A 27,005-nucleotide genomic window follows, 5' to 3' on the forward strand; every position below is an offset into this window, starting at 1 on the left:
ACTTGTGAGTCTCCCTTGCCTTTCTTGGATATATCGGGTCAAAAAATTAATACGGATCCACACAATTGAAAAACCAAATCCAACAGTGGAACTTTATAGAAAATTTTCCAAGTGGTTAAATGTGTTAGTTTTTAAGTTACTTTTAATACATTTATTTTTTAATATTTTTTATCGCTTGATTTGATATTAAAATAATTCGAAAATATAAAAAATTTGCATGTAAACGCATCACTCATAAAGTAAATCGGTTTGAACGGTTTTGATTTTTCATTTGAAATCTATTCAATCAATTTTGAAATTAATGTTATATAACACCGATGTTATAATAGCTGAACTCTTCAAAAACTAATTAACTAGAGTCTAGAGTAGACTTGAAACCCAAATTAATACCCTTTCTAACGAATTGTGATTTCAGAATAATAAAATGAGAATTTAAGAAATAGAAAGACGCATTCTCTGGCAGAATTTGACTTGCTTGATGCCTAATTTGGATTTTATGTTTGGTAATAAATAAACTTGGAAGCACTATTTTTAATTATTAAATGATTGAAAATTGAGAGAAATTTTTCTCTTTACATATGATCTTTTAAACTATAGAAATTAATTATTAAAAAGTTTATACTAAGTATAGAGATTAATTTTACATTATCTATAATATTTTATCCTAAACTATATAGAAAATTATGTATAATTACAAAACTTTTGAAAATAAATGGTGATTAATTGACTCTCTTTCTATTAGGCATATATAATCACGTCTTATCTACGTTTATTACTTCTATTGTTGGTATTGCGGCCACCCTGAGCCGGTTTGTGCGCCATTACATGTCGTATAATTATTACATATAGGGGCATTCCTGGAACAAACTTTGCAGCCGATCTGCACAAATGACACATGTTAACTAGTGTATACCTCTGTTTTTGTAGATTATCCTGTGTCAAAATAATGTTTCGAATCACCAATCATGTAAAGATCTTCATCCTCGGTGGAGCCTCCCTTCCATATGATGTTTGTTTTGATTATAGGCCCGCCTTTTAGTGCCGTGTACGCTGGCTTAACTATTAGTTCACCTGTGGCATTCCACCTCCAAAGTATCTCATCTCTGGTGCCCAGGTGTAGGTGGATCGTGGCCAAGAAGTTGTGCAACGTATGAAGTTCCTGTTGTGTCAAAATTGAGAGATTGGATCTAAATAAAGTCACCATGTCGTGCTATATGGCCGCTCGATTTAAAGACATGTCACTGTCATGAGTACAGGTTTGGCAGCCAGTATCTCATAAAACCGGCACCCCAATCATGATCCCACAAAGAACTAACGAATTTATCCCCGGGTCTCCATTGTGTTGAGCAGTTGAAGAACAAGAGACAAAATTGATCGGTACTAATAAATCACCACTAAAACTTGAAATCCAGGGACCCCCCGTGCTACAGTAGATCCGCCCCCGGAAACGATTGTTATATCATAGTGGCTACTACTTACCCCTATTCTCTTAGACACAAAAAGAAATAAGATTGCTGGAAATTTTTTTGCCCCCTTCTAGATGTTTGACTTATAATTCGAGTTAAATTTAGTGTTAAAATTAAAATAAATTTCTTGAATTATGATTGGTAATATTAATGATAAGTTATAGGATCAGAAATTATAAGTTAGAATATTGGAAAATATAAGTCAAAATATTTTTTTTAATAAAGTACTCAATTAGTTAATGGGTTTAAATTTGATAAATTATTTAAACCCGATTCAATATTTTTTTGCCCCCTGGCGAAAATCCTGAATCTGCCCCTAATCGTTTGCCTCAATAGCGATTTCCAGAGTCTGTGGCCCGATGCAAACCACCATTTTATTAGTAATAATGTATAATTAACGATCACAAATCCAATACTTCCAAATCCTCAATCGCTTTTGGTTCACACACTGAATTCCAGTTTACTAGATTGTAGCCTTTATGTTGATTTGCGACGCCATGTCATAGAAACGTTCGCCTAATCTTATCGAACTCACTATCACCCACTGAAGCACAGCTGTGGTTGCCTGATATCTTGTTGTTGCAAACACATGTGTTTAGTGTCTTGTGTATAGTTCAACATTGTTTTTTTTTTTAAACATTATGTTCTGTTTTTTAAGACCTTTTATATTAATGGACGTGCATTTATATCTTTTTGTTAAAAAAAAAAATCATCCACTGCGGCAACTTAAGTACGGACATGAAATAGATTGGCAATGAGGAGAGAATTAAGTATATTAAAACCAACATGTCTGCCATGAAAAGGAATCTTGTGGCCCAATCTGCGAGCCTCTTATATGTGTAACAATGCAAGGTACATCCGTTTTAGGAGACCAATTTCATTTTACTGTGCATTCTTTAATATTAAATGACAGACATTAAGGTTCTAAATAGCGCCGCTATAGTATTTTCGAACCATAAAAGCTATGACGCTGCTATAGTGCGCTATTATGTTTTTTTAGCCATTCTGTTATGACACGATAAACGCTATTTAAGCCTTTGACATGCAATAATTCCATCAAAAACTAGACTTGTTTTTTGGTGGTACTCCAACTAAAAGAATTAACTTGTCAAGGATAGTTTAGTTAAAAGAGGAGTCTTTAGATCAATCAGCTCATAACAAAAAGAAAAAGCAAGGTCTTGTTATGTATGACCTATTTCAGTATTTTTCAAAAAAAAAAAAAATTACAATATAAGCGAACAAAAAAATCATATGTTTCTTCTTTTGATTAATAATTGCTGAGCAAGTTCAGTGCATTGAAATTTTAATAAAAACGGATTATTTCCTTCATCTTATTATTCTCTTAGAATAACAGATGACTCGAATCCGTATTCTATGCATTAACTCAAACTTTGAGTTAATATATCTGATCTGTCTTATCAGAATTCGGACCAATCTGATCGATAGAATGCACGGTTTCTTTCTCTTTAATATTCATGCAGAGCAATGTTATCAGAACTAGACCGGACCGGTCGGTTGGACTGAAAAAAACCGGACCCAGTCACCAATCTGGTTCGGTTCTTATTGATTATCGCTTATGTTAGTAGACCGCTTGAATCTGATTTAACTGGCCGGTCTTTTACATAACTGCTGAAGAAAACGGAAGCAAAACTTGGGTTGAAATCAAATTTCATGTAATTTTGCCTCATATTTTCTTGCCTTTTCTTCTCACGCTAAGATGGAAGGAACTGATAATTTGGCTCTCCTTTCTCCTTCAATCTCACCTGTCAGTTAGGCTGTCTCATTTCATTTCTTCACACGCTAGAATTTTGATCAATCTCGTTCTCAAGGCATAGCTTCAAACGGAATCACAAAATAACCAGTCCAAAATAACCAGTCAAGATTAAATATTGTAAGTAATCTCTTGTAATCATTAATTTAGAATCTGTAAACATTTCAAAGACTAGAAGTTTTGAGTTAATTTCAAAGACCAATGAATCGTTGATCGGGAGCTTTACTGGGTCGATTTCCGATCCAATTTTGATAACATTGATGCAGAGGATACGAATTCCACATGGCTCCGCGTTTTCTGCACTATGCTTTCTTTATTCAATAATCACTTCTTTGTTTTGTTTTACCAGACACAGGAGGGGAGGGGAAGTCCTCTCCCCAAAAAAAAAAAGAAAAAAAAAAGAAGAAAGTTAATTAGACGACTAACTATTAACTAACCACTTTAGTCGAGAAACCGTCCTGAAGTTGACTTGTAATATATAATTGTATCATCATTTTGTTTGATAGATGCTTTTTTTGTATGAAATGTCCAAAAACATAATTTATTTCTTATTACGCGTTGAACAATCAGACTAATACAAGTGAATTATACAAATCTATATAGTAGTTTAAACTTTATGTAAGAGTCACATATCTCAATTATTATATTAAGCATGTAGTTGTCCTGATCTGTCAATGTTTTTTATTAAAAGATAAAATTTTGAATTGAATATCAATCCTCCGATCAAAAATTCGGATTCCATGCATTTTCTTTTATATTTGTTTACGTGTAAAAGTCTAAATTTATTTAGACGCATACCTATCATACGTACTTTCTACATGCAAATTGTATCATCTTTCTGATTGGATTTCTTTCTTTTTTTAGATGTTATTTAATTTTTTTTTAAATTGATCGATAATTGATTGGTCATATTTTCATTTCTTTTTATTTTTATTTGTCATTTAATATGTTATTTTATTTTAGATTTTTTTTTATAAAAATATGTCAAAAATCAACATAATATATGTCAGTTAATATATTATTTAATATGTTCTTTGAAAAATATTATTTACATGTAAATGTTATTTTAAAAATATTAATTATCATTTATTTTAAATTTTTTATGACAATATGTCATTTTATATGAGATATACCCTGCTCTTATAATAATGCAATGCACAGTCCGATACTAATAAACACATATTCTGCTTCTACATCAGTCAGGCATGAAAGGCGTTTATGCAACGAGTCCGCATCATCTGCATCAACTCCAAAGAGTATCTTTTGAGTTAACTCACCGTTTGATTTTAAACGGAGCCAATTCGATTACAGTATATAATTCAGATGCCCTTTAATATTAGTGTGGATCTAGTTCGTATGAATTTTAAAGCAAATGGGAGGATCCAGATTTTCATTTTAGATACGAATTATTATGTAGCTAACCTAAATTTTGGATTTTCTTTGCAGCATGAATGTAGCTAATGGAATGGTGGGTGGAAAATTATTCAAGTGGCTCTCTAAAAGCGAAATCATGTAGCTAATGGAGTGGTGGGTTGAAAATTATTCAAGTGGCTCTCTAAGGGTCTGTTCGGCGTGATACTATTCACGTGGAAAAAAGAAAATTCATTCAAACTGATTTTTTTCCCATGTAAACAGTAATTTTTCAGTTGATATTCATATTCCTATTCCCACTTAGAACGCCGAACACGTCCTAAAAGCAAAATCATGTCTGGAAGACTCGAAATCCAAAACACACTTATCAGCATCAAAGTCAATCCGACCTATAAAAGACTAACAATCTGGATAACCTGATGTAAATTAGGTTGACCAACCACAACATGATTCGTGCAGTTTCAATAAAAATGTAGAAGAACAGGATCCCATCCCTAGTTTAACCGAGTGTTGTAAATAACGGTATGCGGTCGTCAGATGGATGAAATACCGTCAAGTGATTAATCGGTATGCGGTCAATTAATCGGAATTATATGAATAATTTAATATTTTTATTAAATTTATGTATATATATCATAATTTATTTAACTCATTAAACTTATTAAATAAACTTAATTTAACTTAGTTCCATTATTATAACATAACATTACGTTTATGTTTTCTAAAAGCATAAGAATTTTCATGTGTAAGTAACACATTTATTTAATGAAAAAATAAATTCAAGAATTAAGCATTTTCAATTACTAATAACATATTATTTAAAAGAAATATAACATTCAAACATAAATCACTAAATTTAATTTATGATGACAACTTAGTTTCATAAATGAACATATCGTACTAATTGAAAACATTATATCAGTAAGTAAGAAAAATATGTGGTATATAAATAACAGAAGAATTAATCAATTTCAAAGTAAGTCAGAAGAAAAAAAACATATATAAAAAACATTGAATGTATGTTCAAATACAAATAAAACTACAAAACATGATTTATAAAACTTATTATCACACTATCATAGAAAAAAAAAATCTCAAAAACAAATATTTACTAGCATAAACAAAAATAAACGAAAATTAACAAGAATAAATAAATAATTAAATAATAAAACAGTCGATTAATCATTTTTCATACACAAACATGCATCCGTTAAGTGTATTCGTATGACTACGAATTAAACCGATTAAATGGCCGTTATGACCATATTTTACTTCAAACTTCGTTTCTCTGAGCCCCGTTAAGGGCATTTTCGTCATTTCTCCAGTCCCATGACCCGAGTTTGGACTTTCGATCCACTAGCTGTAGTCTGTAGAGCATCCCGGATAGTCTGATTCTCTCCCTATAAAGCATCTCTTCTTCTCTCTCCCTACCTGCGTCGTTCCTTCTCGTGCAAGCGATTTGAGACATGGCAACGAGTTCCTGGAAATCATTTTTCATGGGCTGCACGGGATACTTTTATCAGAGCTCGACTGAGAAAGAGGGGAAAAGACCCGAGGACCCAAGCTCCGCCTTTTCAAGCAATTTCATTTCCGACATTCCATTTTCTTCGAAAGACTTGTATCGAAGGGCACTCGCCCGATCAAACCTTCACGAATTCACCTTCGCCGAAATGAAAATCGTTTTCACCAATAGAAACTTCTTAGGGGCTGGCGGGTTCGGACCCGTCTACAAAGGGTTCTTGCCCGATAAACTCAGACCCGGTTTGGAGGCGCAACACGTGGCGGTCAAGTACCTTGATCAAGAAGGAAATCAAGGTCACAATGAATGGCTGGTGAGTGAGGTTTTTCATGTCTTTGTTGCAAAATGTACCTGTATCTGACCGGGCATCAATTTAACATTCTAGACATCAAACCCCTTAGACAGAAACGGAAAAAGTGAAGAAATTCACTTGGTACCGGACCGGTGAAGAAATTCAATATAATATATGTGTGACTAATTGCAATTCCTTATCATTTTGTTTTGAAGGCTGAAGTTAATTGTCTGGGTCAATATCGACATCCCAATTTGGTAAAATTAATTGGTTATTGCTGTGAGCAGCAGCACAGGATGCTTGTTTATGAATACATGCCAGGTGGTAGCTTAGAAAATCTTCTATTCATGAAGAGTAAGTTGAATTCATTTTTTCCCTATAGTTTTGTTAATTTTGGGTTTAATTATGTCTGAATGCTAAATTTAATTTGGTTTGGATTGGTTCAGGTCTGATTGAACCTTTTTCATGGTTGCAAAGACTTAAGATTGCGGTGGAAGCAGCCAAGGGACTTGCATTTCTCCATGATGCCGAGAAGCCTCTTATTTACCGTGATTTCAAGGCCTCAAATATACTGCTTGACTCGGTATGAATCAAAAATCACCATCTGAATTTCTTCAGTTATTAGTATATACTCAATTATTTGGATTTTAATATTCAACTAACTTTGGAAAAAACGGAGTGTTGTTATAACTATTATTTCCTTCTATATATGAGGTTTACTTTTTGGCCGTCACCTACTATGAGTTATAAAGTTTGACTTTTGGCCATCAGACTTGGTCAGGGTTGGAATTAGAAAATTTAGATTGGGAGACTTCAAACCGAAGTCTTTGAAATTATAACCACTGACTTGAAGTCATGAACTATATAAAAAAAAAAGTTTCAATTTTTTTTAACATTCTATGAAAAGGGTTGAACTATATAAACATTTAAAAAATCAATTTAATTTCAATATACATGATTAAAAAATTTAAAATCACTGGGTGCATAAGTAACCCTGGCTTGACTTGATCCTCCCCTAGACTTAGCAACTTATAGAATAAAATTGGATTCGCATAATGGAAAAAATTAAGTAGCTATAATGGATGCCAAAATCACAAATTGATTAAACTTTATTGCTTCAATTTGCAGGATTACACAGCTAAGCTTTCAGACTTTGGTTTGGCAAAAGATGGTCCGCAAGGTGATGCTACACATGTATCGACGCGTGTTATGGGAACACACGGCTATGCTGCTCCTGACTACTTCATGACTGGTAGGAAAATGCACCTACAAACGTTCACTTTTTCTGTTGAGTATATATACTTTTAGTGAGACTTGTAACTTATCCACTCCTATATTTCAGGACATCTCACGGCTAAAAGTGATGTATACAGCTTTGGAGTGGTTCTGTTGGAGCTGTTAACGGGTAGACGTTGCCTAGACGAGAACCGGCGCGCCCGCGAACGGAACTTAGTTGATTGGGCGAGACCTTATTTGAAGAGGCCCGACAAGTTTCACAAAATTATGGACCCAAATCTACAGGGTAATTACTCCACAGAGGCTGCACAAAAAGCAGCCATAGTGGCGTACCTGTGCTTGAGTAGCATACCAAAACCGAGACCCAAGATGAAAGAGGTGGTCGATGTGTTGGAACCTCTTTTGCAGATAAAAGAGTTACCTATGGGAACTTTTGTTCTTACTGTGCCTGAGGTGGATGAGGATTGTGATAATATGAAGGGCCATGATGGAAACTTGGTTACCGGAGGATCAAGAGAGAAGAGAACACCGTGATCACAGAAGAAGAAGGCATGTGCACTCGGCAGTCCATGCTGAAGGTGGCCTTTGTAGAGAAGCAAAGGATTTGAGTGAGGATTCTCTGAGACAGCATCATCACAGGTATAGACACCATTGCTCTAGGGAAAGTTGGGGAAGTGAGGCGTCAATTTAGCCTGTAAGAAGTATGGGGTCATGGAGATGTGGTGTTTTGAACTTGATCCGTGGCCTTGTAACTCCCATCTTATTCCTTCACAGAAACTAACATGTCTTGTTTAGGGTATTAATTATTAAAAAAAAGGATGGAGATGTTAACACGGGATGTTTTGGAGTTGGGAGATGCCAAAAAGAAATCTTTTTCTTGTGAATGTTGTGAACTCGATCGGGTAAAATAGTGGATGTACATAGATGTGAGGGGGAATATATTGTCGAGGAGTTGTCCGACAAAAAAAAAATGTGAGGGTGTATATATTGTTGTGGTGTGACATCTATTTATTTTTATTGTTAGTCACGTTACAGTTGTGCAGAGAATATCTATCTGGAGGCCACAACATTATAAGAACATCTCTATTTCTGGAATTATTAGAGTTTCTAATTTGTGGTGACAATTTCTATTTCGATTTCATAAATGTACGAGAATTTCTTATTTAGAAACTATGCAGAAAAATTTCTTATTAATAAATTGTTTATAAACTTTCATAAACTTCATGCTGGTGAAATTGTTGACTTCTTTAATTGCTGACGGGACCTTAATAGCAACTCTAATTTCAATTTCAGTGATGTGGAGGTTTATAAATTAAGAGAGACTTGATTTCTGTTTAGTAATTATCAGTTATTTATAAATCAATTAAAGCTGTTGGGATGGAGATGCTCTTAAATTTAAGTTTTATATTATCTATTTGCAGTTTTTAAGACTTCTGTGGTTGTTCGTAGGAAATTGAATGTTGTGCAATTTTGGTAATTGTTACGTTAGGTGATGTTAGTTTGAATTTGTTAGAAATAATTTCAGGTAGGTGTGATATCCTTGTAGTACCGGATTGTGGTATCGATTTTTAACAATTAACTTATGCATTAACATATTAGTATGTTATTCATTTTTTAAATATACTTCAATTATTGTTATATTTGATTACTATGAGAGGATATGACGGCATGGGAAACAGAGTAGGTTCGATGGGCATCGGACCTACTTTGGTTCCAACGGGTTCACTCACTGTCAGATTGACTTTAGGATTCGCGTCAGAACTTCCGCGTCTGCTTTAATATTCATGCGCACAAATCCTGAAGCAAATTAGACGGTATATCTGTCCATCAAAACCAAACTAGGTCCGATGGGCATCGGACCTACACCTTTCTCAACGGCATGATGCAGCCTCATCTGAGGGCATAATTCAAGCGAGAAATGCCTAACCTATTTTAGAGTAGTTATGAACTACAAAAATTAACGTTGTTTTTGTTCTCCGTATTCCGTCTCTGTCTAAGAAAATAAATTTATTTATAGAAAAAAAAACACTGAATTTCTGTAAAAAAAATTATGATTAGAAATTTTAAACACGCTTTTTTTTAAACACGAAAAAATGTACAATTAAAAACAATATTATTAGCCATGTGAAAATCTTAAAAGAAAAGCACAAGAAACTTTTATAACTTTAAGAAAATTGTAATGGTAAAGGAAGAGAAGCCGTTCACCTCCTCGACATTCTGATTTGAGAGTAAACAAACCATTTATTTTTATATATGTGGTTCACCCTCTCTCCCCTCTGTTTCTCTTCGTTCCCTCTATTTTTTTTTTTTTTTTTATTCTGGAGCAAGAAAACAACTATGATGAGGTCCGATCAGGGACTTATTTTCTTTCCCTTCCTGCTCTTCTCTTTGTTCCCTCCATCTAGTGTTCTGCTAACGGGTAGGGTGGGCCGGGCCAGGCCAAACCCGTGGCGGGTGACGGGTATAACGGACCGGGCATCACGGGTATTTTTTTCAAAAATCCTACCCAATCCGTTTTATACCCGTGTCCGTCACGGGTTCGGGGGCACGGCGGTCTGGGTTCACGGGTAAGCCGGTCCGGGTATACCCGTACCCGTTTTTTTTTTTTCTGTTTTTTGTTTCTGTTTTTTGTTTCTGATTTTTTTGTTTCTGTTTTTTTCCTTTTTTTTTTTTTTTTTTTACAGTGTCGTACGAATATTATTACGTGTTTATAATTCGATTTTAAAAAGCTGAATAGTTCAATATCAAATAGTGTATATAAATAAATAAAATTTGTAACTTATATATAAAAATTATTCGTGCGAAAATTTGTACATTTATTCAGCTAAGTACAAATCTATTTATTTATTTCTTTACACGAGTTATTTTATTTTATTTTCAAATTCTCATTCTAATTATATAGTTTCATAATTTATTTATATCTCGAAATTTTTAGTTTACATTTTAAATTGATAATATATTTTCTAAACATTCATTTTAAATTGATAATATATTTTTTAAACGTTCATTTATTTTGAATAGGTTAAATAAAATATAAATAAAAAAATATCTTAAATCAACTACTTTAAAATAATAAAATATAAATAAAAAATTTCTTAAATCAATTACTTTAAAAATAATTATGAATTGTTTTAAAACAATAGATTAAAAAATAAAAGTTATCCTCCTCCTTTATTCCGGGCTTGGGACCGGCTATGTAAAATAACATAGGCGGCGTTCTAACTTTTTTTTTGTTAGTAATTCTTCTTTAAAATTAATAATTTAAAAACTAATTGAAATATTTAGAAATTTATAATTTTAAAAATAACTATAAAAATCAAAAGAGGTTAGAAATTTATACCGACACTACCTATCTAGAAGTTTGGATTCATATACCATTGTTCGCTCTCTTCCGCACCGTCTAAATCCGAATTAGCCTCTGGCCGCGGCTCGGTACCTCTTTCTTCAGTGTTGACTTCGAATAATGATGCTTCATCTCGATGTTGCTTGCGCTCATCAACATCAATCCAATCTTTCAATAACATAAGTCTCTCAAAAACATTTGCATCTAACTTACTGCGTTTATCGGAGAGAATCCTGTTCGCCGAACTAAAACAACTTTCAGAAGGGACGGTTAACACGGGCAGGGCAAATACGTCGCGGGCCATCATTGCCAGCATTGGATAGGCCCTTTGATTCCTCCTCCACCACGCCATGATGTCAACCTGTTCATTTTCGTTGCACATTGCAAAATAGCTCAATAACTCGTTTGTGGATGTGTGCGGTTCGCTCACCAACTGGAATTTTCATGTTGTGAATGTCGTCTTCTTCGTCCTCAAAAATAGTGGGAAAAAGAGTTCTCCCTAGACTCATAGAATGCTGAAAAAGAATTAAGTTTAGTTTCCAAAACAAAGAGTGAAAGAAAATCTGAAATAAATTTATAAAGTAAAAGCTTAATATTTAACTATACTCCTGGCAACGGCGCCAAAAAGCTTGATGAGTATTTTGGAGATAGGAAATTGTGATTATTTTATACTCTTTATGCCTTTAAATATATTTTGGTGAGATCCATTACAAAAATTGACAAAAATAAGAAAAAATTAAATAAGGAAATTATTACACCCTTTCTTGGATCAAAACCCTCAATCTTGCCGACTTCTTGCTCGGATCTTCTTCTTCTCTCTCCTTAAAAAACTTCCTTGGCTGCAGAATTTTACGCTAAGTGTGTGTTGGCTTGAATGAAAAATAACCCTCTTTTATAGCCAAAGACCATGTCCAATTTAGAGGCTAGAAGGTGGGGTTAGTGGGTGCTATATTTGGATTGTTTCCCAGATTGTCTTGTCCACATTTGGCTGTTAAAACGCGTCCTTGGTGCGCCAGAAATAGAAAAACTGTCGAAAACACATTTTTTGGCTATCTGCGGGTCCAGTGCGGATGCCCCGGGCTGCACTAGGCTCGGACTTTTTTTTTCTGTGAAGTGTTGAGGTGTTGAAAATTCGTCTAAGTACTGAGTGCGTCTGCACTGGATCCAAAATTTCTTTTTTTAGTTTATCATGTTGTAGATCTTCTCGCTAGCTTTCCGAAAAATGGTCATATGTCCAAGACGGAGTTACGAGTCAAAAGTTATGGTCATTTTAAGTTCAGGCTCCATTTTTGGCTGATGGCTACAGTGCGTCAGCACTGGCTACTACAGTGACTTTTTCTGTGTGGCTGTATCAAGATCTGTGCATTCGCACAGATTTTGATGCATAACTTATTATACCTTTTTAAAATTGATGCGCATCCATAAATCCATCTAAGCACTTAGTGCGGCCATATCGCAAATCGTGTGTCCGCACTGAGCATATTTCTTCGATTTTCTTCATTTTTCTTTATTTCCTGCAAGTTAAAATCAGACAAACGCAGTAACTTGATCATATGTGTATTCTATTAACTTTATATTCAAAATACAAGATATTTGATGTTATTTCGTGATAAAAATCAAATTAAATATGTACATAATATAGGCCATTAGACTTCATATGGGTAGAATTAGAAAAGTTTACTTTATAAAGTAAGCACTACTTTTATTTCCTTTTATGAGGTTTACTTTATAAAGTTTGTCTTTTGGCCATCAGACTTCATCAGGGGTGGAATTAGAAAATTTAGATTGGGAGGCTGAAATATAAAATGCATAGTATGTATATGTGGCCACTGGAATTCGAACTGAAGTCTCCATAACCACAAAATGAAATTCTAACCACTGGCTTGAACTATATAAAAAAAATTCAATTTTTTTTAAACATTTTTGAAGAGGGTTGACCTATATAAAAAATATTCAAAAGAAAAAAATGATACTTCAATAAAATTTCAATATACATGATTAAATTTTTTAAATCACCGGGTGGCTAAGCAGCCCTGGCTTACTTGATCTGCCCCTACACTTAGCAAATTATAGAATAAAATTAGATTTGCATAATGGAAAAAAATTAAGTAGCAATTATAGATGCCAAAATCACAATTTGACTAAACTTTATTGCTTCAATTTGCAGGATTACACAGCTAAGCTTTCAGACTTTGGTTTGGCAAAAGATGGTCCTCAAGGTGATGAACATATCTCAACATGTCCTATGGGAACACACGGCTATGCTGCTCCTGACTACTTAATGACTGGTATGAGAATGCACCTACAAACATTCCCTTGTTCTGTTGAGTATATATACTTTTAGTTGAGAGTTGTAACTTATCTACTCCTATACTATTTCAGGGCATCTCACGGCTAAAAGTGATGTATACAGCTTTGGAGTGGTTCTGTTGGAGCTGTTAACGGGTAGACGTTGCCTAGACAAGAGCCTGTGCGCCCGCAAACGGAACTTAGTTCATTGGGCGAGACCTTATTAATTTGAAGAGGGCCAACAAGTTTCACAAAATTATGTACCCAGATCTACAGGGTAATTACTCCACAGAGGCTGCACAAAAGGCAGCCTTAGTGGCGTACATGTGCTTGAGTAGCATACCAAAACCAAGACCGAAGATGAAAGAGGTGGTCGATGTGTTGGAACCTCTTTTACAGATAAAAGATCAGTTACCTATGGGAACTTTTGTTCTTACTGTGCCTGAGGTGGATGAGGATTGTGATAATATGAAGGGCCATGATGGAAACTTGGTTACCGGAGGATCAAGAGAGAAGAGAACACCGTGATCGCAGAAGAAGAAGGCATGTGCACTCGGCAGTCCATGCTGAAGGTGGCCTTCGTAGAGAAGCAAAGGATTTGAGTGAGGATTCTCTGAGACGGCATCATCACAGGTATAGACACCATTGCTCTAGGGAAAGTTGTGGAAGTGAGGCGTCAATTTAGCCTGTAAGAATGATGGAGATGTGGTGTTTTGAATTTGATTCATGTTAATTAGGAAGGATGTTTTGGAGTTGGAGATGCCAAAAAGAGATCTTTTTCTTGTGGATGTTGTGAACTCGACCGGGTAAAATAGTGGATGTACATATATAGATGTGAGGGCGTATCTACTGTCGAGGAGTTGTCTGACCAAAAAAAAAAATGTGAGGGTGTATATATTCTTGTGGTGTGACAGATTTAATTTTATTGTTAGTCACGTTACAGTTGTGAACATTTGATTGAACAACAAGCTAACAACTTTAGACAAATATAAATATAATTAATTTAATATTTCCGTATATGATATTCTTAGTCGAGAAACCGTCTAATGATTTTGACTTGTAATATATAATTGTATTATCATTTTGTTTGATTGATGCTTTTCTTCCATGAATGTCCATAAACATAATTTATTTCTTATTACGCGTTGAATAATTCAGACTAATATAAGTGAATTATATAAATCTATCTAGTAGTTTAAGCTTCAAATAAAGGAAATTTCATTCATTGTTCATTGATTTAATGGAATCTATTGGTCCCAAGCAGGATAATACTGATTAATTAGCAAAAACACCTGAATTTGGACGGCCATTTTTATTAATATCCTTAAAAAAAACTTAATTTTAAAAATAACCTTACATTTAATTTTTTATTAAAAATGTCCCAACCGCCAGGCCCACGGGCGGCCCAAAACACAAGCAGACCGCCTGTGGCTGGGGCGCTCCATACCAACTAGCGGAGCGCCCCATGGTCTTTTTTTTTTTTTTTTTAGATATCTTAGTATTTTGATTTGAATAATTTTGTGAAAAAAAAAGTTTTCTTATTTAGAGTGTATGCCAAAAAATAAAATATTTGATATATTTACGAAGTGATGTCGTAAATTTTTATAACTTTGATTTTTTTTTTATTTTTTTGGTGAACTTTGATTTTATTTGTCAGTTGGATATCACAAGTCTAAATATAACACTAATAAGGACTTGGCCTTTATTATGGTTTTTATAAAATATGTATAACACACACACACACACACACACACACACACACACACACAGATACATATACTTTTAGTTTGTAATAATCTAGAAGTCAATAATATGATAAATTATCATAAAGCTTTGTTCATGAATTGAATGTTTATATCATTTTGTTGCCTTGAGTATTATTGCATTTATGGATCATTTCGAGTTCATTACTGAAATTGTGAAACTCCATAATATAGATGATATATACTCTTAAAAGGTCACTGACCAAGGTAATTAGCAGGAACACTAATTACCGCTGTAAGGTTAGTATGTTGATTAAAAGATGGTTAAGTTTTACAAACCACTTGACACGAGATGTCATTTTAATCACATAGATACATGTTCTAGGAACATGGTATTTGATTGTTAAGTTTTACAAACCACTTGACACGAATGAAACATTAAATAGAATTGTGTTCGTGTCATTTATGTTTTCATTCAGTGACTGGTTATAAAGTATGAGGTATTTATCGTTCCCACTGAGAAATATATATGTGTGATTGTTATCTAACGTTGTCCGTAAAAAGCAGTCATATCGGTAGCTTTTCCATATGTATAGCTTAGCTGAGGAAGTGATAGTTTACCAATAATACTATTTGTCCCTCGTATCTCTATACGAGCTATAGCATCACTGGGCCCTTTGGTAGAGTTAGATTATCTGCATGCGGTATAATTACAAAAGTAATTATATTTGATAATCTGCTCAAGATCAAGAAAAGATTCAGTTAGCAAAGATGACACACATCTACCTTGAAACTGATCTGATAGCTATGAGACAGAAGAACTGACACAAGTAAATTGTTTACTGGATCGTGATATTGTACAGTACAGCATCATCTGTGTAATTGGATGGTCATGATATATACTGCCAGATGCCGCTCATGATTATAGAAATTAAAACAGTTTTAATTCTATTTACCAACATAACACAGATCCTATTGGGTCACACCATATAGGAGTTAATCGGAGAATCTTATTGTGATTGATTATAAATTGGTTATGATCAATAGTAAGATGGTTATAATTAATTATACGTGATATAATTAAATTATAAATGTCATATAAAAATGACAAGCAGAAACAACGGTTAATTTATAAACGTACACGTTACGTTGTATAAAAGTTACCGAAACAACAACCGCAAGAAATATAATTGTTCAGAATAATTATACGAATATTATTTGTATTCGGGCCGAGGGCATTCGGGTCTTTTCAGATTCGTCCTTATCCGCATGACACGTCATCGATCCTATCCAGATGACACGTCATCAATCCTATCCACATGACACCTCACCCCCTAGGTGGCATGCCTTGTCATAGGGGTATTTTGGTCTTTTCACACCATTTTAGAGGCTATAAATAGAGGGGTGCATGTAGAGAGAAAAACCACTAATTCACTCATATCGTTTTGTGTCGAAACGAATCGGTATTTTCTCTCTTCCTCGGTTTCTCTCCCAAATAGTGTTTTGGTTGAGAAAAAAAAGTTATACGTAGTTGACGTATAATCTTGCGGGTTGTTGTGAAGTATATTTACGGGATTGATGAACAGTGTTTTCCCAAATTTCGCGGTATGTCAGTTTTGCTTAGTTGTGAAACTGAGTAACCGAAAATTCGTGTTTACGGGTTTTCGTCTTTTTCTCTGTGAATAGTATTTTTGTAGAATTCCGTGATTTATAGTATTTCTGGCAAAAGAAATAAACCGCTCTCTGGTTAGTCCTGGTGGATAACCGATAGAGGCATCAGACGTCTGATGCTCCGAGACGAGTCATTCCCGATGTAGCTCTTCTCGCTCGGTCTGCATTCCAACTGTGATTTGAAAACAATGTATAAATTGTTATATTAATCTATTTAATTGGTAAATAGATTAAAGCTTTAGAAAATCAATTATGGAGTAGATCTGTAAATAGGATTAAACAGATCTTCTTGATTCATTTAATCCGTAGCTTAAGTTAGATGTAAAAAATTTTGTTTTACTCTTTCCGCAGCTTAAGCAAATAAATTGGGTTTGAACCGTCAAAACCCAACAAACTTAATCAATGGGTTTGAACCGTCAAAACCCAACATATACATATACAAAGCTACATATATACACATTATTTTAGTAGCTCTAAACTACTATTTTGAATAAAGGCCAAGTCCTTAATTAGTGTTATATTTAGACTTGTGATATCCAACTAACAAATAATATTAGTATACATATACACATACACTTTTGATTTGGTCCATACTACAATTATAATTTGATATTAGTTAGTAACAAAAAAAGGTAGAAGATTACAATTCATGCAACATATATATATACAAAGCCTTTTGTACATGCAATCTCATGTAATTAAACATAACATATACTTCTCAGGATCCAATACAATGTTTGTATAAAAGTTATATCCTTACCACTTAGTAACCACATGATCAAGCTTTGGCCCAAAGTTGGACTCAAATTGCCAAAATGCTTGGTTATGATCTAGTTTGGACCGAAATTTCATACAAACTAAGACGTATTAGATCCAACATATCAAAAAAAGAGTATGCATGTGATCCATAACATGATGTCTCTTGGTTAAAGATCTCCAACATATTGCATCTCCAAATGACATTCATCAACATATGTGTGCATACATAATAAAAAATAAAAATTCTCAGTTAAAATTTTCGTTCAAAATTATAAGAAAATATTTATACATAAAATTAATTGAATTTGTATAACTTTTATACGAACCACTGCAAATCAATTTCGTAGAAAAAAAATTATTGCATATTATATGAATTTACGACATCACTTCATAAATATATCCAAATGTTTTATTTTTTGGCATACACTCTAAACAAGAGAACTTTTTCTTCACAAAATTATTTAAATCAAAATACTAGTATATGTATATCTATATGTATGTGTATGTGTCTGTGTCTGTGTCTGTGTGTGTGTGTGTGTGTGTGTGTGTGTGTGTTATACATATATTATAAAAACCATAATAAAGGCCAAGTCCTTATTAGTGTTATATTTAGACTTGTGATATCCAACTGACAAATAAAATCAAAGTTCACCAAAAAAATAAAAATAGAAATTATCAAAGTTATAAAAATTTACGACATCGCTTCGTAAATATATCAAATATTTTATTGTTTGGCATACACTCTAAATAAGAAAACTTTTTTTCACAAAATTATTCAAATCAAAATACTAAGATCTCTAAAAATAAAAAAAATAAAAATAAAAAGACCATGGGGCGCTCCGCTAGTTGGTATGGAGCGCCCCAGCCACGGGCGGTCCGCTTGTGTTTTGGGCCGCCTGTGGGCCTGGCGGTTTGGGCATTTTTAATAAAAAAAATTAAATATAGGGTTATTTTTAAATTTTTTTTTAAGGATATTAATAAAAATGGCCGGAATTTGGAAGTGGTAAACACAAGTTTTTTTTAATTTTAAAGCAAGAAGCAAACAACCCGACATTTTTATTTTTACCCAATTAAAAAATTATTTTAATAATAATAACCAAGGTTTATCAAAAATTTTAAAAATACCCAACCCGTGGAATTTTTTCACGGGTTGGAATTTTAATTCCCACCCGTGGAAAAATTCCACGGGCCCAACTTTTTTCTTTTTTTTCTTTTTTTTTAAAACAGAAATTTGTATTTATTTTTTATTTTTTGTATTGAAATATTAGAAATATTGGATATATTTCTTTGAAAATAGATGAAATACAATATAATTTGATTTATTAGAAAGACTGCAACAAATAACCCGGATCAATATTTTTCAGGTCGGATTTTTCGCGGCTGTAAGAAAAATTAATATATTTCTTTATGTGTTATTGGAAAAAAATAAAAATGCTTAGATTCCGAGTTATTGATCCCGGTTCAAAAGTCACTTCTATGTAATCTAGAAAATATTATGATCTTTCTAGTACATTTAATTTATTAAAAGTTTTATCTATTTTGAGAATTATTTTTGAATAATAATTATTAAATAAATTAAAGTTTTTTTTTTTTTTTCAAAATAGATATAACTTTTAATAAATTAAATGTACTAGAAAGATCATAATATTTTATAGATTACATAGAAGTGACTTTTGAACCGGGATCAATAACTCGGAATCTAAGCATTTTTATTTTTTTTCCAATAATACATAAAGAAATATATTAATTTTTCTTATAGCCGCGAAAAATCCGACCTGAAAAATATTGATCCGGGTTATTTATTGCAGTCTTTCTAATAAATCAAATTATATTGTATTCCATCTATTTTCAAAGAAATATATCCAATATTTCTAATATTTCAATACAAAAAATAAATACAAATTTCTGTTTTTTTTTTTTTTTTTAAAAAAAGAAAGTTGGGTCCGTGGAAAAATTCCACGGATTGGGTATTTTTAAAATTTTTGATAAACCTTGGTTATTATTATTAAAATAATTTTTTAATTGGGTAAAAATAAAAATGTCGGCAAACAACCAAATGTTCATCTGAAACAAGGGCCCAAATCAAGCGGTTTAAATTGTACATAATCAAAGTCAATCCGATATATAAAAATAGGAACTAGATTGACCAACCAATAACAGGATTTATCATTTATGCAGTTTCAATAAAAAAGGAGAAGAAAAGGGATTTATGCAGTTTAAATAAAAATGGGCACTTTCGTCACCATCCCCTCTAGGAGTTCGGTTTCTTTCCCCCGTTAACGGGCACTTTCGTCATTTCATTTAAGCTTCCTCTGTTCCTCACCACCACGGAGGATGACCCCATGACCCATCGCTAGTTTCATTTCGTCTCTCTTTCTTTGCCCCGTCAAGGGGCACTTTCTTCATTTCAGCTTCCTTCCCCCGGGATCGGCGGAATGAGAGTGCGTATCCTCTGAGATATCTCATATTTTGCGTGACCGACGTGTCCGGTGTCTATTCGGGGTGACGCAGTGGGCCAGTATTATTTGAGCTTTGAGATTCTCGCAGAACGTATTGGAACGGTTGAGATTTTCCAAAAAGTCACGCAAAATATGAGATATCTCAGAGGATTGGTGACCCATACGTGACCTAGTCCGCATCGTCTGCGTTAACTCAAAAGAGTATCTTTTGAGTTAATACATATGGGCCGTCTGATTGTAAACGGAGCCCATCCGGCTCCGGCCTAAAACATAGGAGTCTTTAATATTAGTGTGGATCTAGTTTACACGAATCTTGGAACTTATCGGACGGTTCAGATTTATTAATACAAAAGATTCCTTTTTAAGTTAATGCAGAGGATACGAGTCCTCCATGACCATTCCTCCCTATTTTCATTTCTTTTCTCTTTCTTTGCCCCGTCAAGGGGCACTTCCGTCATTTCTTTCACGAGACCCGAGTTTGGACTTCGGATTTTCTAGCTGTGAAGCATCTTTCTTCTCTCCCTATATAAACGGAATGAGTATCCTCTCTCCCTCATGGTGACTGGTGCGCACGCCGTAATCTAAAGCGGTTTGTGAACATGGCAATGAGTTCCTGGAAGTCATTTTTCATGCGTTGCACGGGATACTTTTATCCGAAAAGGCTCAAGGACTCAAGCTCCGGCCGTCCAAGCAATTCCAACATTCCAATTCCTCAGCAAGACTTGTATCCAAGTTTACTCGCCCGATCGAAACTTCACGAATTCACCTTTGCCGAAATGAATTCCGTTACCCAGTACTTCTCCAGTAGGAACTTCTTAGGGTCAGGCGGGTTCGGACCTGTCTATAAAGGGTTCTTGCCCGATAAACTCAGACCCGGTTTGGAGGCGCAACACGTGGCGATCAAGTACCTTGATCAAGAAGGAAATCAAGGTCACAAGGAATGGATGGTGAGTGAGATTTTTCATGTTTGACATCAATTAAACATTCCAGACATCAAACCCCACAGACAGAAAGGGAAAAATTGAAGAAATCCACTTGTTGTAACACAAACTGAGAAACAGTTATTCATTCAACCTTATAAATATATACCATCAACGGGAAATTTACCATACTTCTGTTTTTTACATAATTAAACCCAAATTTAACAGTAGAAAAAAAATGAATTCAACTTAGCCTGAACGGGATATTTTGGTTTTTTTAGCTTTTTTACTAACTGTTTTTCTCTGTAATAAATGGGACTAATTGTGATTCTTTTTAATTTTGTTTTGAAGGCTGAAGTTAGATGTCTGGGTCAATATAGACATCCCAATTTGGTAAAATTAATTGGTTATTGCTGTGAGAAGAAGCACAGGATGCTGGTATACGAATACATGCCACGTGGCAGCTTAGAAAATCATCTATTCATGAAAAGTAACTTGATTCATTTTTTTCATATAGTTTTGTTAAGTTTGGGTTTAATTATGTCTGAATGCTAAATTTAATTTGGTTTGGATTGGTGCAGGTCTGATTGAACCTTTTTCATGGTTGCAAAGACTTAAGATTGCAGTAGAAGCAGCCAAGGGACTTGCATTTCTCCATGATGCCGATAAGCCTCTTATTTACCGTGATTTCAAGGCTTCAAATATACTGCTTGACTCTGTATGAATTATAAATCACCATCTGAATGTCTTCAGTTATTAGTATATACTCAATTATTTGGATTTTAATATTCATGATTCATCTTTGGAAAAAATGGATTGTTGTCATAACTCATAACTACTCGTATTTCCTTCTATGAGGTTTACCTTTTAGCCGTCACCTACTATGAGTTATAAAGTTTGACTTTTGGCCATGAGGCTTCATCAGAGGTGGAATTAGAAAATTTTGATTGGGAGGCTGAGATATAAAAATGCATAGTATGTATATGTGGCCACTGGAATTCGAACTAAAGTCTCCACAACCACAAAATGAAATTCAATTGTAATTCAAAACCTAATTTCATTGATTCCCAAATTGGGATATATAGTTAGTACATATTACATAGAGAACCCTAACTATTCTCTAATTACTCTTTTGCCAAAACACCCTTGATACAATATCAATTCTCAACAAATTCTAACCGGTGGTTTGAACTATATAAAAAAAATTTTCAATTTTTTTTTAACATTTTAATGAAGAGGGCTGAACTATATAAAAAATAAAAATAAAACTTCAATTAATTTCAATATACATGATTAATTTTTTTAAAATCACCAGGTGGCTAAGCACCCTTGGCTTACTTGATCCGCCCCTAGACTTAGCAACTTTTAGAATAAAATTAGATTCACATAATGAAAAAATTAAGTAGCAATAATAGATGCCAAAATCACAATTTGATTAAACTTTATTGCTTCAATTTGCAGGATTACACAGCTAAGCTTTCAGACTTTGGTTTGGCAAAAGATGGCCCGCAAGGTGATGCTACACATGTCTCAACGCGTGTTATGGGAACACATGGCTATGCTGCTCCTGACTACTTCATGACTGGTATGAAAATGCACCTACAAACATTCGCTTTTTCTGTTGAGTATATATACTTTTAGTGGAGACTTGTAATTTATCTATTCCTATACTATTTTCAGGACATCTCACGGCTAAAAGTGATGTATATAGCTTTGGAGTGGTTCTGTTGGAGCTGTTAACGGGTAGACGTTGCCTAGACGAGAACCGGCGTGCCCGCGAACGAAACTTAGTTGATTGGGCGAGACCTTATTTGAAGAGGCCTGACAAGTTTCACAAAATTATGGACCCAAATCTACAGGATAATTACTCCACAGAGGCCGCACAAAAGGCAGCCTTAGTGGCGTACCTGTGCTTGAGTAACAAACCAAACCCAAGACCCCGGATGAAAGAGGTGGTCGATGTGTTGGAACCTCTTTTACGGATAAAAGAGTTACCTATGGGAACTTTTGTTTTTAGTGTGCCTGAGGTGGATGAGGATTGTGATAATATGAAGGCCGATGATGAAAACTTGGTTGCCGGAATGGATCAAGAGAGAAGAGAACGCCATGATCGCAGAAGAAGAAGAAGAAGGCACGTACACTCGGTAGTTCGTGCTGAAGGTGGCCTTCAAAGAGAAGAAAAGGATTTGAGTGAGGATTCTCTGAGACGACATCATCACAGGGGTAGTAGACACCATCGCTCTAGGGAAAGTTTGGGAAGTGAGACGTCAATTTAGCCTGTAAGAATGATTGTGAACTCGGGTAAAAAAATGGATGTACATAGGTATGAGGGTGTATATATTGTCAGGGAGTTGTCCGTCAAATAAAATTTGTGAGAGTGTATGTACTGTTGTCGTGCGACTGACTTTTTTTTCTGTTATTGTATGTCACGGTACAGTTGTACAGAGAATATCTTCAAAATTTTAATATAGCATGGTTGAGAACTGTTGGTTTGATAGGAACGATTGCCGTGTGCATATGTATTGTAGTATCAGTTATGATTTGAAAGATTTATTTCTACTGTGCATTCTTATTATGAATTAGTGTCTTGAGTTTAGGGGAGTTAAAAAGTTCAGATTTTTAGTTACATGGTAGGCACCAATTCGTGTAAAAATTAGGGCTTGGCTTTGATCGGTTCAATCACAGAAATTACTTATCAAGGATATTCGTTTTAAAAATTAGGACTTGTCTTTGGTCGGTTCAATAAAAGAAATTACTTAAAAGTGGAATAACTTGAAACAATAGATTTTTTGTTCGTTAATTGCTCTATCTATTAATGTTTATGGATTTGGCTAGCTAATTATAATAATTTTCAATTTAATTGCATTACAGTAAGGGGTTATTGGGGTTTGGATAGGTGTACACCTTTCAAAGATAATAAAATTACTGATGAATTGATTATAAGAACATTTTTATTGACAATTTGGTTAGAAAGAAATATGATAATATTTAAAGAAGGTCAATGTAAAACGGTTAGGTGGTTCTATTATTTCACTTGTAAAACATTGATGTACTTCAAGGGGTTCTAATGGTAATCAACATTTGCATAATTTGCATTTAGTTCTCACATATATATATATATAACGTGTAAGTCTTGTCTGGTGGAAGAGGTCGTAACATTGTGTTTTATATTGCCTGTGTGCAGTTGCTAAGACTTGGTATTTATAATTCTGTGGTTGTTTGTGGGCAATTGAATGTCATGCTGATGTTAGGTGATGTTAGTTGGAATTATGTGTGACATAATATCCTTATAGTACTGGATTGTGGTATGATTTGAACAATTAATTTCTAATAAAACTGATAGCTTTGCCACTTTTTAAATATACGCGTGCGCGTGCGCGTGCGCGAGCGCGCGCTGCAGCAAACTTTACCGTCTTTCAAAACCATGGGCCGGGTCCTGGGAAATCAAAGAAATTAGTAAAAGCTGATTACAGAAGCAAGCTCCGGTTTTTGGGTTGAATAAAGCAGATGTAAATTGGTAATATATGGGCCGAAAAATGCAGATGGCCCATTTTAACTGTGTATTATGAAGGCCCGTTTTGATTATCCTTTGTACACCGTTTGTCAGGTACAGGTTCTGAGTTCAGACTCGCTGAAATAAATTGGGATCTTAATTTTGAAATCTTCAAAATAGTTGGATGAACTTTAAACAAAGAGTTTTAATTCCTGATCTTGATCTACCTTTCAGATCAATGATTTATGTTTTTAATTTTTTTTTTCATAAAATTGGAAGGTCCGAAATTATATCATCATTTTATTCGATTCAATTTCTTTTCTTCCAAGAAATGCTCATAATAAAATGTATTTCTTTTGGCGCGTTGAAAAATTCAGCCAATTTAAGTTTATTATGAATCTCTTCTTCTCTCTCCCTCCCTCTGTCTCTCCCTCTCGTGCACACACACAACCGTAATTTAAAGTGATTAGAGAACATGGCAATGAGTTCCTGGAAGTCATGTTTCATGGGTTGCACGAGAAATTCTCATCAGAGCTCCATTGATAAGGAAACGAAAAGGCACAAGGACTCAACCTCCGCCAGTTCAAGCAATTCCATTTCTGACATTCCATTTTCCCCGCAAGACTTGTCTTTAAACTTTCACGAATTCACCTTTGCCAAGATGAAAACCGTTACCCACAACTTGTCCAATAGCAACATCATAGATCTGGCAGGTTCGGACCTGTCTACAAAGGGTTCTTGCCTGAAAATCTCAGACCCGGTTTGGAGGCACAACACATGGTGGTCAAGTACCTCAAAAATATACATAAAACAAAAGATCACAGGGAATGGACAGTGAGTGAAATTTTTCATGCCTTTGTTGCAAAATGTACCTTCAACTGGCCTGATATCAATTAAACATTCTAGACATATAACCCCACAGGCAAAAATAGAAAAGGTAGAAATTCACTTGGTACCGGACCGGTATGGACTTGACTTGCATGATACCATAACCTGAGATACAGTTAGTTATTCATACAACCTTATGAACTTTTATCATGAATGGGATATTTGGTTTATTAATTAAATAGCTTTTTTTACTTCTGTTTTCCTATGTAATATATGTGACCAATTTGTGTTTCCTGTAATTTTGTTTTGAAGGCTGAAGTTATATGTCTGGTTCAATATAGACATCCCAATTTGGTGAAATTAATTGGTTATTGCTGTGAGCAACACAGGATGCTGCTTTATGAACACATGCCACGCGGCAGCTTAGAAAATGATCTATTCGAGAGCAAGTGGAATTCATTTATTTTCTATAATTTTGTTAATTTTGGATTTAATTATGTCTGAAACTCTGAATGTTATAATTTAATTTGGGGATTGGTGCAGGTCTGATTAAACCTCTTTCATGGTCGCAAAGACTTAAGAGCAGTAGAAGCAGCCAAGGGACTTGCTTATCTCCATGATGCCGAGAAGCCTCTTATTTACTGTGATTTCAAGCCTTCATATATATACTGCTGGACTAGGTGAGAATTAAAAATCACGATCTGAATTTCTTCAGTTATTACTATTAGTATATATATACTCAATTATTTGGATTTCAATATTTCATCTTTTGACAAAAAAAAAAAAACAGTGTTGTTATAACTACTTTTATTTGTTTCTATGAGTTACAAAGTTTGACTTTTGGCCAGACTTAGCAACTTCTAGAATAAAATTAGATTCACATAACACTATAACAGAAAACGGAGAAATTATAGATACTACAATCACAATTGACTAAAATTTATTTGCTTCAATTTTCAGGATTACACAGCTAAGCTAGACTTTGGTTTGGCAAGAGATGACCTGCAAGGTGATGCTACATATGTCTCCGAATGTCTTCTTGGATTCGATGGCTATGGTGCTCCTGAGTTCATCGTGTTTGGTATGAAAATTTACCTACAAACATTATTAAAACTTGGAACTTAACTATTCCTATACAATTTTCAGGACATGTCTCGGCTAAAAGTGATGTGTACAACTTTGGAATGGTTCTGTTGGAGCTATTAACGGATAGAAGTTGCATGGACTGGAACCGGCGCACCGACAAACAAAACTTAGTTGATTGGGCGAGACCTTATTTGAATACACCCAACAAGTTTCACAAAATTATGGACCCAAATCTACAGGGTAGTTACTCCACAGAGGCTGCACAAAAGGCAGCCTTATTGGCCTACTTGTGCTTGAGTAGCAAAACGAAACCGAGACCTCAGATGAAAGAGGTGGTTGATGCGTTGGAACCTCTTTTACAGATAAAAGATTTACCTATGGGATCTTTTGTTTTTATGGTACCCTAGGCAGATGAGGATTGTGATAAAATGAAGGGAGATGATGCCGACATTTTTAAAAATATCCAATTAGCTAAATCTTTTAATAATAATAATGATGTTTGAGCCAATTTAATAAAAATTTCCAAACCATGAAAAAATTTTACGGCTTGAAATTTTAATTCCAAACCGTAGAAATTTTCCACGGTTTGAGTTTTTTTTTTTTTTTTGCAAAACAGAAATTTTTTAAATTTTTAATTTTTTATATTGAAATATTAGAAATGTTGAATATATTTCTTTGAAAGTAGATGGAATATAATATAATTTGATTTATTAGAAAGAATGTAACAAATAATCCAATCAACATTTTTCAGACCGGATTTTTCGCGGCTGTAAGAAAAATTAATATATTTCTTTATGTG

At 34.1% G+C, this 27,005-nt stretch overlaps 1 protein-coding gene and 1 pseudogene across 3 annotated transcripts; both read left to right on the plus strand.

The window, feature by feature from the left end:
* Positions 1 to 6,023: 6,023 nt before the first annotated feature.
* Positions 6,024 to 23,363, plus strand: LOC144553383 (serine/threonine-protein kinase RIPK-like). 3 transcript variants are annotated; one of them, XM_078301521.1, is made up of 5 exons: positions 6,024 to 6,440; positions 6,635 to 6,773; positions 6,866 to 7,002; positions 7,548 to 7,671; positions 7,762 to 8,387. In XM_078301521.1, the coding sequence occupies exons 1-5, from the start codon at positions 6,075 to 6,077 to the stop codon at positions 8,187 to 8,189; spliced, it is 1,194 nt and encodes a 397-aa protein (XP_078157647.1). In that variant the 5' UTR covers positions 6,024 to 6,074; the 3' UTR covers positions 8,190 to 8,387. The 3 variants fall into 3 exon arrangements, with proteins under 3 accessions (XP_078157647.1, XP_078157645.1, XP_078157646.1); XM_078301519.1 differs by lacking the exons at positions 6,635 to 6,773; positions 6,866 to 7,002; positions 7,548 to 7,671; positions 7,762 to 8,387 and adding exons at positions 21,151 to 21,289; positions 21,381 to 21,517; positions 22,261 to 22,384; positions 22,480 to 23,363 and having other exon boundaries at positions 6,027 to 6,440; XM_078301520.1 differs by lacking the exons at positions 6,024 to 6,440; positions 6,635 to 6,773; positions 6,866 to 7,002; positions 7,548 to 7,671; positions 7,762 to 8,387 and adding exons at positions 20,394 to 20,826; positions 21,151 to 21,289; positions 21,381 to 21,517; positions 22,261 to 22,384; positions 22,480 to 23,363.
* A 1,404-nt stretch (positions 23,364 to 24,767) lies between these two features.
* LOC144553248 (EPD1-interacting receptor-like cytoplasmic serine/threonine-protein kinase 5A) lies at positions 24,768 to 26,644 on the plus strand (annotated as a pseudogene).
* The last annotated feature ends 361 nt before the right edge of the window (positions 26,645 to 27,005 follow it).

This window comes from Carex rostrata, chromosome 4 (genome assembly GCF_964058835.1).
Source record: "Carex rostrata chromosome 4, lpCarRost1.2, whole genome shotgun sequence".
NCBI classification, from domain to species: domain Eukaryota; kingdom Viridiplantae; phylum Streptophyta; class Magnoliopsida; order Poales; family Cyperaceae; genus Carex; species Carex rostrata.